This window comes from Oncorhynchus clarkii, chromosome 4 (genome assembly GCF_045791955.1).
Source record: "Oncorhynchus clarkii lewisi isolate Uvic-CL-2024 chromosome 4, UVic_Ocla_1.0, whole genome shotgun sequence".
Lineage (NCBI taxonomy): Eukaryota > Metazoa > Chordata > Actinopteri > Salmoniformes > Salmonidae > Oncorhynchus > Oncorhynchus clarkii.
In genome coordinates, this window is record NC_092150.1 from 53008775 (window position 1) to 53028864 (window position 20090).

At 42.9% G+C, this 20090-nt stretch overlaps 1 protein-coding gene across 8 annotated transcripts in view; it reads left to right on the forward strand.

Moving 5' to 3' along the window:
- Positions 1–427: 427 nt before the first annotated feature.
- LOC139406939 (eukaryotic translation initiation factor 5-like) overlaps positions 428–20090 on the forward strand; it is a 29749-nt gene continuing 10086 nt past the window's right edge. The window contains exons 1-8 of one of the 8 annotated variants that reach the window (XM_071150109.1): positions 428–652; positions 893–1121; positions 1932–2211; positions 2782–2863; positions 4930–5102; positions 11660–11771; positions 12449–12564; positions 12848–13009. In XM_071150109.1, coding sequence (XP_071006210.1) covers positions 2140–2211; positions 2782–2863; positions 4930–5102; positions 11660–11771; positions 12449–12564; positions 12848–13009 — 717 coding nt within the window. In that variant the 5' untranslated portion in view covers positions 428–652; positions 893–1121; positions 1932–2139. Of the gene's footprint in view, positions 751–892; positions 1122–1912; positions 2212–2781; positions 2864–4929; positions 5103–11659; positions 11772–12448; positions 12565–12847; positions 13010–20090 lie in introns of all 8 variants that reach the window. The other 7 variants (XM_071150110.1, XM_071150112.1, XM_071150113.1 and 4 more) reach the window with 7 other exon arrangements.

Genomic DNA, 20090 nt, shown 5'->3' on the forward strand with positions numbered 1-20090 from the left:
TACTACCCTATTTTCTAAGGTATTCGGACACCTCAAATTTAAAGAGCTCCCAGTTCTTGCAATAAGATTTTTCTTCACAGCTCTTTCCCAAAAGTGTGAAAGCAGATCTTTAACCTCAAATTTAACTATATCATTATTTAATAACGAGCTATTTAGCTTCCAGTAGGATGCTCTACCAAGGTTAGTAACAGGGGTAAATATTTTGATATCAATGTAAATGGTCCTATGGCCTGTAAGAGGAGTAGTACACATATTTGTAGTAACACTCACTATCAATACATCTGGATATAAACCAACAATCTATTCCGGATTGTCTGGAACCTGTTTTGTTACTCAAAGTGAATGATCTGTCGGCCGGAAACTTTTCTCTCCATATATCAGTAAGATCAAACTTTTCCATAAAAAGTATTAAACCCAAATTCTGATTAGTTGGCCTGCCAAGCAGGCAACCACCCAGGTCTACTTGGCTGACTTGCCTCGGAAACGACAGGATGTGGTCTATTTTAGTCGAACATGTTCATGTCGCTTAGTGCCGCTAAAGGTCGCTGATTTGATGACGTTGTCAGAATGGTCGGGAAAAGTGTCGGAGGTCGTGGAGATTGACAGCACATTATAGTGGCGTTGCAGGCACCTATGTGAGAGCGTTCTGGAGGTGAGTCCAAGCAAGTTGGCCAGCTAGATTACCCATTTCAATTATTCACCAGCAAATATGCAAACGTAACAGAGCGGATCAACTTGAATCCTTTTTAGGTAGCTAACGTTAATACTATTGTCAGCTTTTCTATGTATAGTCGTTGCTAATGTGCCGATGCTAGCTATTATTACCACGGTACAGATGTCAGCTTTCGCTGTCATTTTCTAAGTTATAGTACTTGTTTGTTGTTCGTTACAGATACCCCATTTTTGGGCGTCTCGAGTTTTGTTTGTGGGCTCTACCCCCCCATCGTAAGTCGGACTACTCTTTCGGCATCGTTGCAGTGCGGCTCGGTCTCCACCACAACCTTACTGCTCATCCACACAACACATTATTGCGTCTCTGCCTGGGCGACCAGCGGTGTGTTTATGTCTTTATTTTGCGAAAACGGTGAGTACCCGGACGAAAGGAGCGACGGATGGGAAAGGTATTTTAACCTCACTTATACTTGAATCCCTACTGCTCTGTGTCAGTACGTCATTTAATTGATTTCAAACCTGTTTGTATAGTGAATGCGCCTCCTATGTGGACCAAAGATGGCGTCTTTCTCCCCCCGTGGACTGCTTCACTGTATGACGCACTCTGCAGCACATTGCACAATTGAGGCCTGGTGTGCTTTTCTGTCTAACCCATTTATCAGCTACATTACATGTGCATTGATTTTTATAGTGATGTGTTCGCTATATTGACAATGAATGTTTTCGTAACAATGGTGCAATTAACATGTGCTGGTTGTCTTCATTTATTTTAGTCCGCTGTGCTTTTGGATTATTTATATTCCACGTTTCTGGAATTCTCATGTGCATTTGCCATCTGTTTAGTGTTACATAGGTAGGAAGCTGCAATGGCATACCTGACCATATTACACCACTGTATGTGGACTATTTATTACTCTGCAAATGTGATCTTGTACATTGTGGTGACTGTCAACCTGTCAAGGGACTTTAATGATAGTTGGTCTGATTTGACACTTAGGCCTATTCGTACAGCTAAAGTTTAGAAATTAAGTTATGACTCTTTCAGTATAATGGGATACAACAAATGTAAATACATGGGCACTGCCGTTTGGCAGGTGACTTAAGTGACCGTATGCAAGGTTGAGAAGCCCATAGGGCCTAGGGACTCGTGTCTTGTGCCAGTCTGACACTAGAAAGCAGCGTCCAATCCTACTTTATACTAACATTTATTCTTTGCTGTTATGCCTTCCATGGATTTCAGTCTTCCCCTCTCTTCTCAGAGCTGTTGCGCAGCTGTTGGAACCTGTGTGCAGGGAACTTAGCCTACAAGCGCGGCACTTGCAGCCTCAGTGGCAAGACCTTTTTCATGTCCGAGCCCGAACCCGCTTCCAGTCGTTTATGTCATCCCCTCTTCGCCAGACAGAGGATACCAAAAATTTTCAGTCCAAGATCTTCCTGTCGTACTGATAAAGCCCGTGGCCAGCCATCATGTCTGTTAACGTCAACCGCAGCGTGTTGGACCAGTTCTACCGTTACAAGATGCCCCGTATAATCGCCAAGGTGAGTACAGGTTGTGGTGGTCTGGAGTCACTGTCATCCCCCTCATATTTGGGGCTCAGGATCTGATCCTAGACCTGTGGTTATGGGGAACCTTTACCTTGAACAGTGTGGTGGTTGTCATGAGGGGTTGTTCAGTGTCCAGAGCTCAACTAGTGTCGGGGGCCGAGGGATGTCCCAATGGTCAGAGCTTCATTCCCTTGTCTCTTCCTTATAGAGCACTGAAATGCATTGAAATCACTATGCTGGAGACGTAACCAATCCATTTAATTGCTCAAGGGAAGGCCATGTATAGCCCGAGGAGAAACCTTGTTCTTGAAACAACACTGAAATAAATGTTCCCTCTGAAAGACTACAAAACCTACTTTCCACTCAAAGATGCTTAGATTTAATGTGATTTTTCTCAAATGTTGTACTTAAATGAAAGTGGACCCCCTCTGCTTTTGTGCACTCGTCTCGCACATGAGGAGCAGCTTAATTGGCACATTGAGTGGAAAGGTATTTACGCTGTTAGAATGTGACCACTGTGAAACAGTTTGAAACATGTCATCTCTCCTCCCCCACATCCTCCAGGTGGAAGGCAAGGGGAATGGGATAAAGACTGTCATAGTCAACATGACTGACGTTGCCAAGTCTCTGAATAGGCCTCCCACTTGTGAGTATACCTCCTTCCCCAGCTCAGTGCCTGTTTGCGCTGGTATGACCCACTAAATTGGCATCCATTTCACAAGGTTGTGATTGTGAGCAGTTTGGAATATTTGTCAGTACTTGTAAATTGCACTCTTTCCCTGGCCTCTCCATTGTGCCCAGTCATCTGTAAATATACACTGCTCAAAAAAATAAAGGGAACACTTAAACAACACAATGTAACTCCAAGTCAATCACACTTCTGTGAAATCAAACTGTCCACTTAGGAAGCAACACTGATTGACAATAAATTTCACATGCTGTTGTGCAAATGGAATAGACAACAGGTGGAAATTATAGGCAATTAGCAAGACACCCCCAATAAAGCAGTGGTTCTGCAGGTGGTGACCACAGACCACTTCTCAGTTCCTATGCTTCCTGGCTGATGTTTTGGTCACTTTTGAATGCTGGCGGTGCTTTCACTCTAGTGGTAGCATGAGACGGAGTCTACAACCCACACAAGTGGCTCAGGTAGTGCAGCTCATCCAGGATGGCACATCAATGCGAGCTGTGGCAAGAAGGTTTGCTGTGTCTGTCAGCGTAGTGTCCAGAGCATGGAGGCGCTACCAGGAGACAGGCCAGTACATCAGGAGACGTGGAGGAGGCCGTAGGAGGGCAACAACCCAGCAGCAGGACCACTACCTCCGCCTTTGTGCAAGGAGGAGCATGCCAGAGCCCTGCAAAATGACCTCCAGCAGGCCACAAATGTGCATGTGTCTGCTCAAACGGTCAGAAACAGACTCCATGAGGGTGGTATGAGGGCCCGACGTCCACAGGTGGGGGTTGTGCTTACAGCCCAACACCGTGCAACACCGTTTGGCATTTGCCAGAGAACACCAAGATTGGCAAATTCGCCACTGGCGCCCTGTGCTCTTCACAGATGAAAGCAGGTTCACACTGAGCACATGTGACCGTTTTGAGACGCCGTGGAGAATGTTCTGCTGCCTGCAACATCCTCCAGCATGACCGGTTTGGCGGTGGGTCAGTCATGGTGTGGGGTGGCATTTGTTTGGGGGGCCGCACAGCCCTCCATGTGCTCGCCAGAGGTAGCCTGACTGCCATTAGGTACCGAGATGAGATCCTCAGACCCCTTGTGAGACCATATTGGCCCTAGGTTCCTCCTAATGCAAGACAATGCTAGACCTCATGTGGCTGGAGTGTGTCAGCAGTTCCTGCAAGAGGAAGACATTGATGCTATGGACTGGCCCGCCCGTTCCCCAGACCTGAATCCAATTGAGCACATCTGGGACATCATGTCTCGCTCCATCCACCAACAGACTGTCCAGGAGTTGGCGGATGCTTTAGTCCAGGTCTGGGAGGAGATCCCTCAGGAGACCATCCGCCATCTCATCAGGAGCATGCCCAGGCGTTGTAGGGAGGTCATTCAGGCACGTGGAAGCCTCACACACTACTGAGCCTCATTTTGACTTGTTTTAAGGACATTACATCAAAATTGGATCAGCCTGTACTGTGGTTTTCCACTTTAATTTTGAGTGTGACTCCAAATCCAGACCTCCATGGGTTGATACATTTGATTTCCATTGATAATTTGTGATTTTGTTGTCAGCACATTCAACTATGTAAAGAAAAAAGTATTTAATAAGAATATTTCATTCATTCAGATCTAGGGTGTGTTATTTTAGTGTTCCCTTTATTTTTTTGAGTAGTGTAGTATGAAAGGGGACTTAGTTTGTTGGATGTTTTCAGGCCTCAAGTAGTTTGACAAGATGAGTCCACATTAGTTGTGTAGATTGGGCTCAAAGTGAATGCCTCAACTCAAAGTGGATCAAATTATATGGCGCTTTTGCATAAATTTTGGATTGTGGCATATAGCCTGATCCACAACACTGATGTCATGGGAGCAGGAATCATCTTGATGTGGTGGACCCCCTTTTATTTTTAGGAAAGGTGAAGAGCCTATTGGCAATGAATATCAGAATAAAATATAACCCACTCTCCAAAACCTATGATGAGGATAGGAAGGCTTTAAACAAAGAAACTCAAACGTATGTCTTTCTCGTTCTCCCTGTCCAGATCCCACCAAATTTTTTGGTTGTGAGTTGGGTGCCCAGACCCAGTTTGATGCCAAAAACGACCGCTTCATCGTCAATGGGTCCCACGAGGCGAACAAGCTGCAGGACATGCTGGACGGATTCATCCGGAAGTTTGTTCTGTGTCCCGAGTGTGACAATCCCGAAACCGACCTGGTAAATAGTCCGGAAAGCTTTTCCTTTCCCCCGTCCACCATTTGTCAGATTCTGGGTAAGGTCTAATTGAAAACCGACCCACCCTCTGCTATCACTTGAAAGGGCTGGGAATGCCCGCTCTTCACTATCCATCCATTTTGGATTTTGACTTTTTTGCTATATCCAACCAGTACCGACTGGCCTCCTTTGTTTTAAATAATAAATCCACTGTTTGCAGCAGGAGGGTCACATGATTGAGGTTCCATTTGGCATTAGCTCAGTTTTCCATCGAAACAGCCTTGTCTCCTGGGCTTGGCATCCTCTGTGTCGCCTGTGTTGTCTGTACAGTGAGGAAGGGAGGGGTGAACTCTCTACCCCTCTGTTTATGCCATGTTTTCATTGACAGGGCAGGTTTCTATTCTAATAATGTCAGCACTGTCGTCGGTCCGTGTAGCCAGAGGGATTCTGTTTTTCACCGATGGGCCTTGCCGTTACGAATGACTGGATGGAATGAAATGTGCAGTGACTCATTCCACAGCTTTCATTGGATAACTGGGGCCGGCCCAAACTGTGTTTAGTTATGTCTAGGGATGCACAATATATCGGTAAGTACATTGGAATCGCCCGATATTCGCTAAAAAATGCCTGCATCGGCCCGATTTGTCTAGTGTAACGCTGATGTGCAAAACCGATGTCAAAGCTGATGTACATACCTATAACGTAAGTAGATGACGAATGACGCCACTGAGAATCCAGCGCTGCACGTGCAACACAGCATTCCCAACCTAGCCCACAGTGTCTGCTGTGTGGATCGAGCAGTCAACAAGTCGATCAGTCATTTGAAAGAGGAAGAATATTTCAGCGAGACAACTCAAAAGCGAAATCCATTAATGCTAAGATAATTGCCCTTAACAACCGTTCTGTTGTGGTTGTTAGCTTTTGCCGACTGGTCAAGCACCTGTATACATTTGGACCGGCGACAAGGATTTCATACTGAGGAAAGCCGTATTGCATGCTCATTAATGTGCTGGTTGTCATACCGCTGCTGCCATTTCAATGGGATTTGAGAACATGTTTGAAGCACGAACACTCCTAGCTCCATTCAAACAACTGACTGGAGAAATAAGCTCAACGGCTTTGCAGCAGACGTCATGGCATTGAAACGCCTGCTCAACAAAAATGCCAACACAGACTGTTGGGTTAACTTGGAAAAGCGATTTGGTGGCATTCTCTCTGAGCCTCCACCATGCTCAATGCTAGGTACAATGACTGCTTCTTCGATGCAGACAAGAAACAGGGTTTACGTGACATGTTAGACACAGCTGGACAAGATGGAAACGGACACAGTGACAGTGCGCACCGAGGAGGAGAGGCAGAGCTGAAAATTCACTGCTTGACATGTATGATGAAATCCTGGTTGACACTGAACAACAAAACAGCACAGTAAGTGAAATAAATAGGTTTTGATGTTTATCTGGTAATGGGGACTTTTTGGGTGTGTGTGCAAGTAAACTCAGCAAAAAAAGAAACGTCCCTTTTTCAGGACCCTGTCTTTCAAGGATAATGAGTAAAAATCCAAATAACTTCACAAATTATCATTGTAAAGGGTTTAAATGCGGTTTCCTATGCTTGTTCAATTAATGAACATGCAAATCAAATCAAATTTATTTATATAGCCCTTCGTACATCAGCTGATATCTCAAAGTACTGTACAGAAATCCAGCCTAAAACCCCAAACAGCAAGCAATGCAGGTGTAGAAGCACGGTGGCTAGGAAAAACTCCCTAGAAAGGCCAAAACCTAGCCTGGTTCCTCTCTAGGTTTCTTCCTATGTGGGGTGGCCAGTCCTCTTCTGTCTGTGCCGGGTGGAGATTATAACAGAACATGGCCAAGATGTTCAAATGTTCATAAATGACCAGAATGGTTGAATAGTAAGGCAGAACAGTTTAAACTGGAGCAGCAGCACAGTCAGGTGGACTGGGGACAGCAAGGAGTCATCATGTCAGGTATTCCTGGGGCATGGTCCTAGGGCTCAGGTCCTCTGAGAGAAAGAAAGAGAGAATTAGAGAGAGCATATGTGCACCTGTGGAACGGTCGTTAAGGTCAGTTGTGAAAACTTAGGACACTAAAGAGGCTTTTCTACTGACTCTGAAAAACACCAAAAGAAAGATGCCCAGGGTCCCTGCTCATCTGCGTGAATGTGCCTTGGGCATGCTGCAAGGGGGCATGAGGACTGCAGATGTGGCCAGGGCAATAAATTGCATTGTCCGTACTGTGAGATGCCGAAGACAGCACAACCGGGAGACAGGATGGACAGCTGATCGACCTCGCAGTGGCAGACCACGTGTAACAACACCTGCACAGGATCGGTACATCCGAACATCACACCTGCGGGACAGGTACAGGATGACAACGACAGCCCGAGTTACACCAGGAACGCACCATCCCTCCAGTGCTCAGACTGTCTGCAATAGGCTGAGAGAGGCTGGACTGGGGGCTTTTAGGCCTGTTGTAAAGGCAGGTCCTCACCAGACAACACCGGCAACAACGTCGCCTATGGGCACAAACCCAACATCGCTGGACCAGACAGGACTGGCAAAAAGTACCAATCCAGGCTCTAGCACAACCGGCCGTGATTGGGAGTCCCATAGGGCAAAACACAATTGGCCCTGCGTCGTCCAGTATAGTCATGTACTATAGTCATGCCTCTCGCACTGAGATGCCTTAGACCACTGCGCCACTGGTTTTGACCCATGTTTACACCTGTTGTGGTTTGAGATATAGATATCTATATCTCTAGACACTGGTTGGAATAAAATGTCAAATTTGGACTCATCAGACCAAAGGGACAGATTTCCACTGGTCTGTTTGTTGCGTGTTTCTTGGCCCAAGCAAGTCTCATCTTGGTGTCCTTAAGTCGTGTTTTTTGCAGCAGGAGCAATTTATCCATGAAGGCCTGATTTCATGCGGTCTCTGAACAGTTGTTGATGTGTCTGTTACTTGAACTCTGAAGCATTTATTTGGGCTGCAATTTGAGGCTGGTAACTCTAATGAACTTATCCTCTGTAACAGAGGTAGCTCTTCCTTTCCTGTGGCAGTCCTCATCAGAGCCAGTTTCATCATAGTGCTTGATGGTTTTTGCGGCTGCACTTGAGACTTTAAAAGTTCTTAATTTTCCGTGATGACTGCTGTATACCACCTCTACCTGGTCACGACACAACTGATTGGCTCAATGCATTAAGGAGGAAAGAAATTCCACATGTACTTTTAACAAGGCTCACCTGTTAATTGAAATGCATTCCAGGTGACTACTTTAAAGCATTTTGGTTAACACTTTTTGGGGGGGGTTACTACATGATTCGATGTGTTACTTTATAGTTTTGATGTCTTCACTATTCTCCAATGAAGAAAATAGTACAAATAAAGAAACCCTTGAATGAGTAGTGTCCAAACTGGTACTGTATGTAAATAAGGTGTTTTATTTAATTTTCAAACATTTCTAAACCTGTTTTTGCTTATTGTTGTATGTAGATTGAGGTAACTTTATTTAATACATTTTAGAATAATGCTGTAATGTGGAAAAAGTCAAGGGGTCTGAATATTTTCCGACTGCACTGTACGTTACCTTCAGTCAGAGGGTCCTTGTCCTGCTTCTGCAATCTGCTCCTTCATTCATCAGCAACAGAGCATTGTGGTAGAGATGCATGTTGGGTGTGTGTCATGATGAGCAACTAGATGCTGTGCTTGACACATTTTATGAAATTGCTTGTTCCAGTTACTAATAAGCACGAACCCATTATGACAATGACTCAGCTGTTAAATCCCCTTGTATTGATGATGAATTGAAAAATGGTATGGTTGAGAGGGATAAGGTATGGCAACAAGTACAGCAAATTAAGAAATGTTACTAAGCTAAATAAACTTTGAAGCACCTTAAATTACATTTTGAGGGGGGAAAGCCAACTTGGCTCCATCATTCATTGAATCCAGGTGGCTCATTATCACACAACCCACTGATATTGCCAACTACTTTAAAGACGTTTTCATTGGCACGATAAGCAAACTTAGGGATGACATGCCAGCAACATACTTGGCTGTGGTGTTAGCGTTTATCTGACCAAATTATGAAAGACAATTCTACTTATGAATTGTGTGAAGTGAAAGAGTTGAAAAAATTGTCTTTCAACAATGGCAAGCCACCGGGGTCTGACAATCTGGATGGAAAATTACTGAGGATAATAGCAGATGATATTGCCACTCCCATTTTCCACATCTTCAATCTAAGCCTACTAGAAAGTGTGTGCCCTCAGACCTGGAGGAAAGCTAAAGTAATTCCACTACCCAAGAATAGTAAAGCTCCCTTGACTGTCTCAGTTGACCAATCAGCCTGTTATAAACCCTTAGTAAACCTCTAGAAAGAATTGTGTTTGATTAGATACAATGCTATTTCATAGTAGACAAATAGACAACAGACTTTCCGCACTCATAGGGAAGGACACTCAACAAGCACGGCACTTACACAAATGACTGACTGGCTAAGAGAAATTGATGATAAAATGATTGTGGGGGCTGTCTTGTTAGACTTCAGTGCAGCTTTTGACATCGATCATAGTCTGCTGCTGAATAAAATGTATGTGTTATGGCATTACACCACCTACACAGAGGGTGTTCTTTAATGGCAGCATCTCAAACATAATCCAGCTAGAATCAGGAATTCCCCAGGGTAACTGTTTAGGCCCGTTGTAAAAAGCAATCTTTTACTAACGACATGACACTGCCTTGGAGAAAGGCCAGAGTGTCTATGTATGTGGATGACTCAACACTCTACACATTAGCTAATACAGCGACTGAAATGACTGCAACACTTACGAGCTGCAGTTAGTTTCAGAATGGGTAGCAAGCAATAAGTTGGTCCTAAATGTTTCAAAAAGCATTGTGACAAACCATTCACTTAAACCCTAAACGTCATCTCGTAATGAATGATGTGGAGATTGAGCAAGTTGATGACTAAACTGCTTTTAGTAACCCTGGGTTGTAAACTGTCATGGTCAAAACACATTGATACAGTAGTAGCTAAGATGGGGAGAAGTCTGTCCATAATAAATTGCTGCTCTGCCGCCTTAACACTCAAGGCAGGTCCTACAGGCCCTAGTTTCTTCCTTCTTAACAATACTCAACAAGGCAGGTCCTACAGGCCCTGGTTTTGTCACACCTGGACTACTGTTCAGTCGTGTGGTCAGGTGCCACGAAGAGGGACTTGGGAAAATTGCAGTTGGCTCAGAACAGGGTAGCATGGATGGCCCTTGGATGTACACAGAGAGCTAATATTAATGGCATGCATGTCAATCTCTCATGGCTCAAAGTGGAAGAGAGATTTGACTTTTTCATTACTTGTTTTTGTAAGGGGTGTTGACAAGCTGAATACACCCGAGATGTTTGTTTAAACTACTAGCACACAGCTCGGACACCCACACACCCCACAAGACATGCCACCGGAGGTCCCTTCACAATTCCAAAGTCCAGATCAGACTATGGGAGGCGCACAGTACTACATAGAGCCATAACTACATGGAACTCTATTCCACATCAGGTAACTGAAGTCACAACAGGTCTAACTAAATGTCATGACAGTATTGACAGGTTATGACCGCAGCATAATGTGTTTTGACACTGGGTGTAAAGTCGTGTTACCAACTTTTGTTTAAAGTAAATAAGATTCAAACTTTTATGCCTGTGCTTCAAAAAATGTATATTTTACTCTGCTCTTTAAGTGCGCACAACCCCCAACCAGGCAGTGTTGTAGCTCAAGGTGGGATAGGTGATTTTATATAATTCATAGATTTTTGACTTTGTGCTTTTAATTTACCAGCTATGAAACAAAATGGCAGAAATACTTAAACAGCTACTGCAGCATTTATTTGACTATAAATATGATCATACTGGACTTTTTTCCACCGCCAATGTGGCTGGTGAAATGGACCTCTTACCAGCCAAAATCTACCTGCAGGTGGCGGTTGTTCATTTTGGGCCCTGAATGATCATGCAGTTTTAATCAGCTTCTTGATATGCCACACCTGTCAGGTGAATGGGCTAATGTGGCAAAGGAGAATTTCTCACAGGGATGTAAACAAATTTGTGAAGTAAGCTTTTTGTGTGTATGGAACATTTCTGGGATCTTCCTATTTCAACTCATGAAATATGGGACCTACACCTTTTTTTAATATTTTTGTTACATGTTAAGCCAAGACTCTGAGTCTACTTTTTAGTCCTGGCCTGTGCTTAATCTAGGTCTGTGCAGCTGGCCCGTAATGTTTAGGAGAGAAATGTATGGTCACAAAGGCATTTTTAAAGCTGCAAGAACGCAATTAGCTACTCAAAATGGCAATCCTGCATACTTGTTTTTATAATTTTGGGGCTGCACACATCTGCGTACTTTTGCGATGCAACTACACAGGATTGCCAGTTTGCATATCTTACTGTAGTTCCTCCTATGCCTACTGCAAAGGGTATAACTTAGGCTTTAGCCCTAAGGCTGTACTGAAAATGTTACTGTCATTTTTATGTATCCCTGTTCTCCAGCACATCAATGCCAAGAAACAAACCATTGGGAACTCCTGCAAGGCCTGCGGCTACAGGGGCATGCTGGACACGCGACACAAGCTCTGCACATTCATCCTCAGGAATCCACCAGGTGCGCCAGACCAGGAACAAACAGGGTTTATGCATGCTCTGGGAATGCCTGAGAAAAGCAGGGAATTGTAAAGTATGTGTTCAAATGCAGCTGGACAGAAGCCTTTTATTTCTTTCAGGAAAACTGCTTTGTCAGACATGCATTCCAGCATGGACATTCTGGAAATTCCATTCATTTAATATGCTAGTGTTTTCTTGCAAAGTCAGGAAAAGTCAGATAATACTGTACAGGTTTGTTCAGTCTGAGATTGTTCAATGTGGCCTTTGTTTAAAGAGAACCACAGACACACTATAGCCTTAATTTTAATGCACACGTGAACACAGCCATTCTTTTATGTTGACACAAGCAACTTATAAAGGCATTCGGTGAGTCACGTTAAGGTGGTCTATTAAGGGTGTCAATGTACAGGGTGAATTTATGAGTCATTGTCATAGGTCAAAGATGAGCAGCAGTGAGCATTGGACTATTCTGAGGGCAGCATCTGCTGTGTCATCTGCTCTCCCAGTGGTTTTTAACACTGCCAGAAGTCATTGAAGGCTTCCTGGGTGTATTGAATTTACTACACAAAAGAAACTGCTTCTCCTGCTGGGTAAATGCCTGAGAAACACAAGGAATGGAGGAGAGATTGTAATGATAGCTTATATTCTGACTGCCGTGATCTCGCTGTCTGCAAACAGAGGACACTGGGTCTGCCAAGAAGAAGGAGAAGAAGAGCAAGAAGAAGGACAAGGAGAACGGCTCCAGTGATGGCGAAGCCGGAAACCACAATGACATAGACGCCCCCGATGCTGTGGTGAGTACAAGCACTTCATCTCCCAGTGCCAGCCAGACCTCGGTCAAATGCGTTGTTGTAAACTTCAGGTGCGCTCGATTTAGCTTGAATGGCGTTAAAGTTGCGCTTGACAGACCTTGACCTGGAGACTTGTCTTGCAAGGCCTAGTTGCCTAACCGTTGACATTGTCGTGACTTTACTTTCATTAATCTGATGACTATTTATTTAATAAACCATGTTTAATTGTTACCCGATTTTAAATGAATCATGTCACAATAACTCGAATCTAATGGATATGCTCTAGGACCGAGACGACGATGATGAGGACTGGGCAGAGGAGACGACTGAGGAGGCCCAGCAGCGCAGGATGGAGGAGATCAGCACGCACGCTAAGAACCTGACCCTCAGCGAGGACCTGGAGAAGCCCTTGGAGGAGAGGGTCAACCTCTTCTACAACTTTGTCAAGGTCAGACTCCGGGCCCTGTCCAGGAATGACCATATTTCTGTTTTGCCATAACACACTTGCTTATTGCTCAGTTACGTGTGAAGACTCGAGCCCTGCACAGAAACAACCCGCACCTCCCTAGTTCAGACTCGCTTCATACAGATTCCTTTTACAAAGGTCACAGTGGTTACAGTTGGCTCATTCACCCCCCTCTCCCCTGTAACCATTCCCCAGGTCATTACTGTAAATAAATGTGTTCTCAGTCAACTTACCTGGTAAAATAAGGGGTAAAAAGAAGTGGTGACTTTATGGTTGTCACCTTAATTCTCTAAACTAAAGCCCATTTTGCCTGGGTCCTGTTTCCTTGCTTATTGCTCACGTGCATAAATGAATGAAATGATTCATAGATGTATCTAAATGGGTTTGCTAGACTACACAAGGAAATGAAAAGGCAGTGTGGTATGTAATTACGTTGCTGCTGCCTTTTGAGCAGGTCTCTTCATTTAAAATTACACACTGTCACTATATCTATTCATTACGGCCATTGAAATGCTAGCTATTAAAATCAGATCAAATAACAGGATTAGAAATCCAATTAGAAATCCAATGTTTAAAAACAAAAGTCGACGAGTTTTCAAAGAAGTCCGCAAGCTAGGTCCCTGCAATTTCTCATTGAAGATCTAGGTAACTTTTCTGGCCTCTGGACGAAAACCTAATTTATAAGTGTACCATATTACGTATTGGATAAAAAAATATTTACAACTTTACCCTGCAGTTGACCAATAAAGTGGGCTGATGGTGAAGTAGACATACTTGGTATTCCTATCACAAAATATATAGATGAGCTCTCCACAATGAATTTCAATAGAAAACTAGTAAAAATGGACTAGATCCTGCAAACATGGAGAGATTAATACCTGTCTCTTTATGGAAAAATGTATCTGATTTAACTCAGTCATCAGTTTACTCATAATGGGTCTGTGGTCAAATGGCCACCCCTCATCACTGTCAAACGCTCCCTAAAACACTTCAGCGAGCAGGCCTTCTTAATCGTCCTGGCCCGGTTATCCTGGAAGGATATTGACCTCATCATGTCAGTAGATGATGCCTGGCTATTCTTTAAAAGTGCCTTCCTAACCATCTTAAATAAGCATGCCCCATTCAAAAAATGTTGAACCAGGAACAGATATAGCCCTTGGTTCACTCCAGACCTGACTGCCCTTGACCAGCACAAAAACATCCTGTGGCGTTCTGCATTCGCATCGAACAGCCCCCGTGATATGCAACTTTTCAGGGAAGTTGGGAACAAATATACACAGGCAGTTAGGAAAGCTTTTTCAAACAGAAATTTGCATCCTGTAGCCCAAATTCAAAGTTCTGGGACACTAAAGTCCATGGAGAATAAGGGAACATCCTCCCAGCTTGCCCACTGCACTGAGGCTAGGAAACATTGTTACCACCGATAAATCAACTATATATTTGAGAATTTCAGTAAGCATTTTTCTACGGCTGGCCATGCTTTCCATTTGGCTACCCCTACCCCGATCTACAGCCCTGCTCCCCCCACAGCAACTCGCCCAAACCTCCCCCACTTCTCCTCCACCCAAATCCAGATAGCCGATGTTCTGGAAGAGCTACAAAATCTGGACCCCTACAAATCAGCCAGGCTAGACAATCTGGGCCCTCTCTTTCTAAAATGATCTGCTGAAATTGTTGCAACCCTTATTACTAGCCTGTTCTACCTCTTGTATCATCTGAGATTCCCATAGATTGGAAAGCTTCCACGGTCATCCCCCTCTTCAAAGGGGGAGACACTCTAGATCCAAGCTGTTACAGACCTATATCTACCCTACCCTGTCTTTTCTAAAGTCTTCAAAAGCCAAGTTAACCTCTCTGGGATATGTGGGACGGTAGCGTCCCAACTGGCCAACATCCAGGTAAAATGCAGAGTGCCAAATTCAAATAAATTACTATAAAGATTTAACTTTCATGAAATCACACATTCAATATACCAAATTAAAGCTACACTTGTTGTTAATCCAGCCAACATGTCAAATTTCAAAATTGCTTTACGGCGAAAGCAGACGATGCTATTATCTGAGGATAGCACCCAAGCAAACAAACACAGACCATCATATTTCAACCCTCCAGGCATGACACAAAACGCAGAAATAAAGATATAATTTATGCCTTACCTGTGACGAGCTTCTTCTGTTGACGCTCCAATATGTCCCATAAACATCACAAATGGTCCTTTTGTTCGATTAATTCCGTCAATATATGTCCATTTATTTGACGTGTTTGAGCCAGAAAAACACCGGGTCCAACTCGCGCAACATGACTACAAAAGTTACCTGTAAGCTTTGTCCAAACATTTCAAACTACTTTTGTTAACTTTATAGGTATTTTTTTAACGTAAATAATCGCTAAAATTTAAGACTGGATGATCTGTGTTCAATACCGGAGGAAAACCATGTGTAGCATGCTTTCAGATCACGCGCCTCTAACAAACAGTACACTTCCCTCGAGCCTCTTTCTGAACATGGCTAATTCATTTCTCAAAGGAAAAACCGCAAACAATTTCTAAAGACTGACATCCAGTGGAAGCGATAGGAACTGCAAGAAAGTCCCTTAGAAATCTGGATTCCCAATGAAATCTCATTGAAAAAAATATATATATTAATCTGAATGGTTTGTCCTCTGGGTTTCGCCTGCCAAATACATTCTGTTATAGTCACAGGCATGATTCAAACAGTTTTATAAACTTCAGTGTTTTCTATCCAAATCTACTAATAATAAGCATATCTTAGCTTCTGGGCGTACAATACCTAGGTGTCTGGTTAGACTGTAAACTCTCCTAACAGACTCACATTAAGCACCTCCAATCCAAAATTAAATCTAGAATCGGCTTCCTATTTTGCAACAAAGCATCATTCAGTCATGCTGCCAAACACCCTCGTAAAACTGACCATCCTATCGATCCTTGACTTCGGCGATGTCATTTACAAAATAGCCTCCAGCACACTCTACTCAGCAAATTGGAAGCAGTCTATCACAGTGCCATCCGTTTTGTCACCAAAGCCCCAATCTACCATTCCAGTATTTCACTTGCTATATTGTATTTACTTTGCCACCATGGCCTTTTTTTTGCCTTTACCTCCCTTATCTCACCTCATTTGCCGGTTGGCTGTACTGCCAAATTCTCTAAAATGGTGTTGGAGGCGGCTTATTAACATTACATTCTCTGGCAACAGCTCTGTTGGACATTCCTGCAGTCAGCATGCCAATTGCACACTCCCTCAACTTGAGACATCTGTGGAATTGTGTTGTGACAATGGATTATCTTGACAAGGGAGAAATGCTCATCACTAACAGGGATGTAAACTATTTTGTGCACCAAATTTGAGAGAAATTAGTTTTTTGTGCGTATGGAATATTTCTGGGATCTTTCATTTCAGCTCACAAATTGGGAAGAACACTTTAATTTTTAAATTTAATTTCAGTGTAAATTGGAATTTACAACCAGTTGACTAGAGCAGTGGTTCCCAAACTTTTTATAGTCCCGTACCCCTTCAAACATTCAACCTCCAGCTGCGTACCCCCTCTAGCACCAGGGTCAGCACACTCAAATGTTTTTATTATTTATTTTTTTGCCATCACTGTAAGCCTGCCACACACACACTATTACAATATGTTTATTAAACATAAGAATGAGTGTTTTTGTCACAACCTGGCACGTGAGAAGTGAGTTCTTATAGGACCAAGGCACAAATAATATAATGATAATCTATAATTTTGCTCTTTTATTTAGTCATTTTACATTATAAAACTTTATTGGTTCATCAAAATGGTGAATAACTAAACCCAGATTAAAACTTCTTATGGCTCAAATCCCGTTAACGGGATCGATTTGACAACAGCCAGTGAAGTTGCAGGGCGCCAAATTCAAACAACAGAAATCTCATAATTCGAATTCCTCAAACATACAAGTATTATACACCATTTTAAAGATAAACTTGTTAATCCAACCACAGTGTCCGATTTCAAAAAGGCTTTACGACAAAAGCATACCATGCCATTGTTAGGTCAGCGCCTAGTCACAAAAAAAAAACACAGCCATTTTTTCATAGTTTTAAAGAAACTTCTCCTTAATGCAACCGCTGTCAGATTTCAAAAAAGCTTTACGCCGAAAGCACACCGTGTAATAATCTGAGTACAGTCCTCAGCCACCAAAACAAGCCATACAGATACCCGCCATGTTGTGGAGTCAACAAAAGGCAGAAATAGCATTATTATCAACCTACCGTTGATCTTCATCGGAATGCACTCCCAGGAATCCCAGTTCCACAATAAATGTTTGTTTTGTTCGATAAAGTCCATTTATGTCCAAATACCTCCTTTTTGTTCGCGTTTAGGCCAGTAATCCAAATGCACAAGGCGCAGGCACTTAGTCCAAAGAAAAGTCAAAGTTCCATTACAGTTCGTAGAAACATGTCAAACAATGTATATAATCAATCTTTAGGATGTTTTATCATAAATCTTCAATAATCCAACCGGACAATTCCTTTGTCATTAGAAATGAAAGGGAACGGAGCTCATGCTCAAGGCCGCGCGAGTGACTAAACTAAAGGCTTTCTGCCAGACCCCTGGTTGAAACAGCTCTTATTTGCTCCCCCTTCACAATAGAAGCCTGAAACAACATTCTAAAAACGGTTGACATCTAGAAGCCTTAGGAAGTGCAATCTGACCCCATTTACACTGTATATTAGATAGGTAATCACTTGAAAAACTACAAACCTCAGATTTCCCACTTCCTGGTTGGATTTTTCTCAGGTTTTTGCCTGCCATATGAGTTCTGTTATACTCAGACATTATTTTAACAGTTTTGGAAACTTCAGAGTTTTCTATCCAAATCTACTAATTATATGCATATTCTAGCTTCTGGGTCTGAGTAACAGGCAGTTTACTTTGGGCACACTTTTCATCCGGGCGTGAAAATACTGCCCCCTTGCATAAGAGGTTAATGAGCAGGGTGTGCTTGAAAGGATGCACATAACTCTGCAATGTTGGGTTGTATTGGAGAGTCTGTCTTAAATCATTTTCCACACACACTCTGTGCCTGTATTTAGTTCATGCTAGTGAGGGCCAAGAATCCACTCACATAGGTACGTGGTTGCAAACGGCATCAGTGTCTTAACAGCACGATTTGCCAAGGCAAGAAACTCTGAGCGCAGCCCTATCCAGAAGTCTGGCAGTGGCTTCTGATTTTAAATTAACCGCTTGTTGCAAATTCGATGAGGCTCTCTTGTTCAGCTATCGGTAAGTGGACTGGAGGCAGGACATGAAAGGGATAACAAATACAGTTGTTTGTCCGTTTTGGGAAAGTACCTGGGTAATTGCGCACCCAGCTCACTCTGGTGCTTCGCTATATCACTTTTGACATTGTCCGTAAGCTTGAGTTCATTTGCACACAAATCATATAATGATGGAAAGACTTGTGTTGTCCTTGATAATCTCTTTATCCTACCCCCTCCCTTTTCGAACATTCTGTTAAAAATCGCGCAACATTTCAGCGTCCTGCTACTCATGCCAGGAATATAGTATATGCATATGATTAGTATGTGTGGATAGAAAACACTCTGAAGTTTCCAAAACTGGTTAAATCACGGCTGTGACTATAACAGAGCGTGTGTTTCATCGAAAAGCGCAAGAAAAACTGGTCACTGAAATCTGAAAAAAGTATCCATGCGCCCCTTTCATGGATTGTTTAAAGGAAACCAAATTTAATATGGAGACGGATGCAATTCCTACAGCTTCCACACAATGTCGCCAGAAACGTCATTTTCATTGACAAAAATCCTTTGAGACATTACCAATAGATCCGTCATTCCATCCAGCCTACCTCAATCGATTTTGGAAGATTGAAAAATGGACACTGTTTTCTTGTGTAGCTGCTATTGAATACAGATCGCCCAGTGATCAATTTGATCGCTTATTAACGTTTACAAATACCTAAAGTTGGGTTATAAAAGTAGGTTGAAGTGTTTTGTCAAAGAATATAGGCAACTTATATAATTTTTAAACATGACGTTGCGTGTTGGAAGAGAGCTTTTTTCCTGATGCAGACAGGCTATACAAATGGATATTTTGGGCATTCGTGGACGGATTTAATCGGGAAAAAGACCAATTTGTGATGTTTATGGGACATATAGGAGTGCCAACAAAGAATATCATCAAAGGTAATGAATGTTTTATATTTTATTTCTGCGTTTTTGTGTAGCGCCGGCTACGCTAATTCTTTTGTTTACGTCGCCTTCAGGCATTTTGGGGTGTTGCATGCTATCAGATAATAGCTTCTCATGCTTTCGCCGAAAAGCATTTTAAAAATCTGACTTGTTGGCTAGATTCACAACGAGTGTAGCTTTAATTCAATACCCTGCATGTGTATTTTAATGAACGTTTGAGTTAACGAGTATATTTAGCATTTAGCGTAGCGCATTTGCATTTCCAGGTGCCTACTTGAGACGTCTGCGTCTCAAGTAGGAGCAAGAAGTTAATGCAGACAGAAAATAACTTCTTAATCATAGCCTCAATTTTGTCTCGCACATTGAATATAGTTGCGGAGAGTCCCTGTAATCCTAGATTCAGGTCATTCAGGCAAGAAAAAACATCACCCAGATAGGCTAGTCGTGTGAGAAACTCGTCATCAAGCAAGCGGTCAGACAAGTGAAAATTACGGTCAGTAAAAAAAACTTTAAGCTCGTCTCTCAATTAAAAAAATAAATGGGTTAATAATACCTTTCCCCCTTGATAACCAGCGCACTTTTAACCATGTTCGCTGTAGTGTCAAACATCTTTCAAGCTGTCAGGCATTCTCTTGGCAGCAAGAGCCTCTCAGTGGAAGTGTACCCAAGTGGCGTCGGGAGCAACTGCTTGCACGCACGTTACCAGTCCACTGTCTCCCTGTCATGGCTTTTGCTCCATCAGTACATATACCGACACATCTTGACCACAAGTCCATTTGATGTCACAAAGTTGTCCAGTACTTTAAAAAATAATTTCTCACGTTGTCCTGGTTTGCAGAAGAGGATGTCTTCCTTAA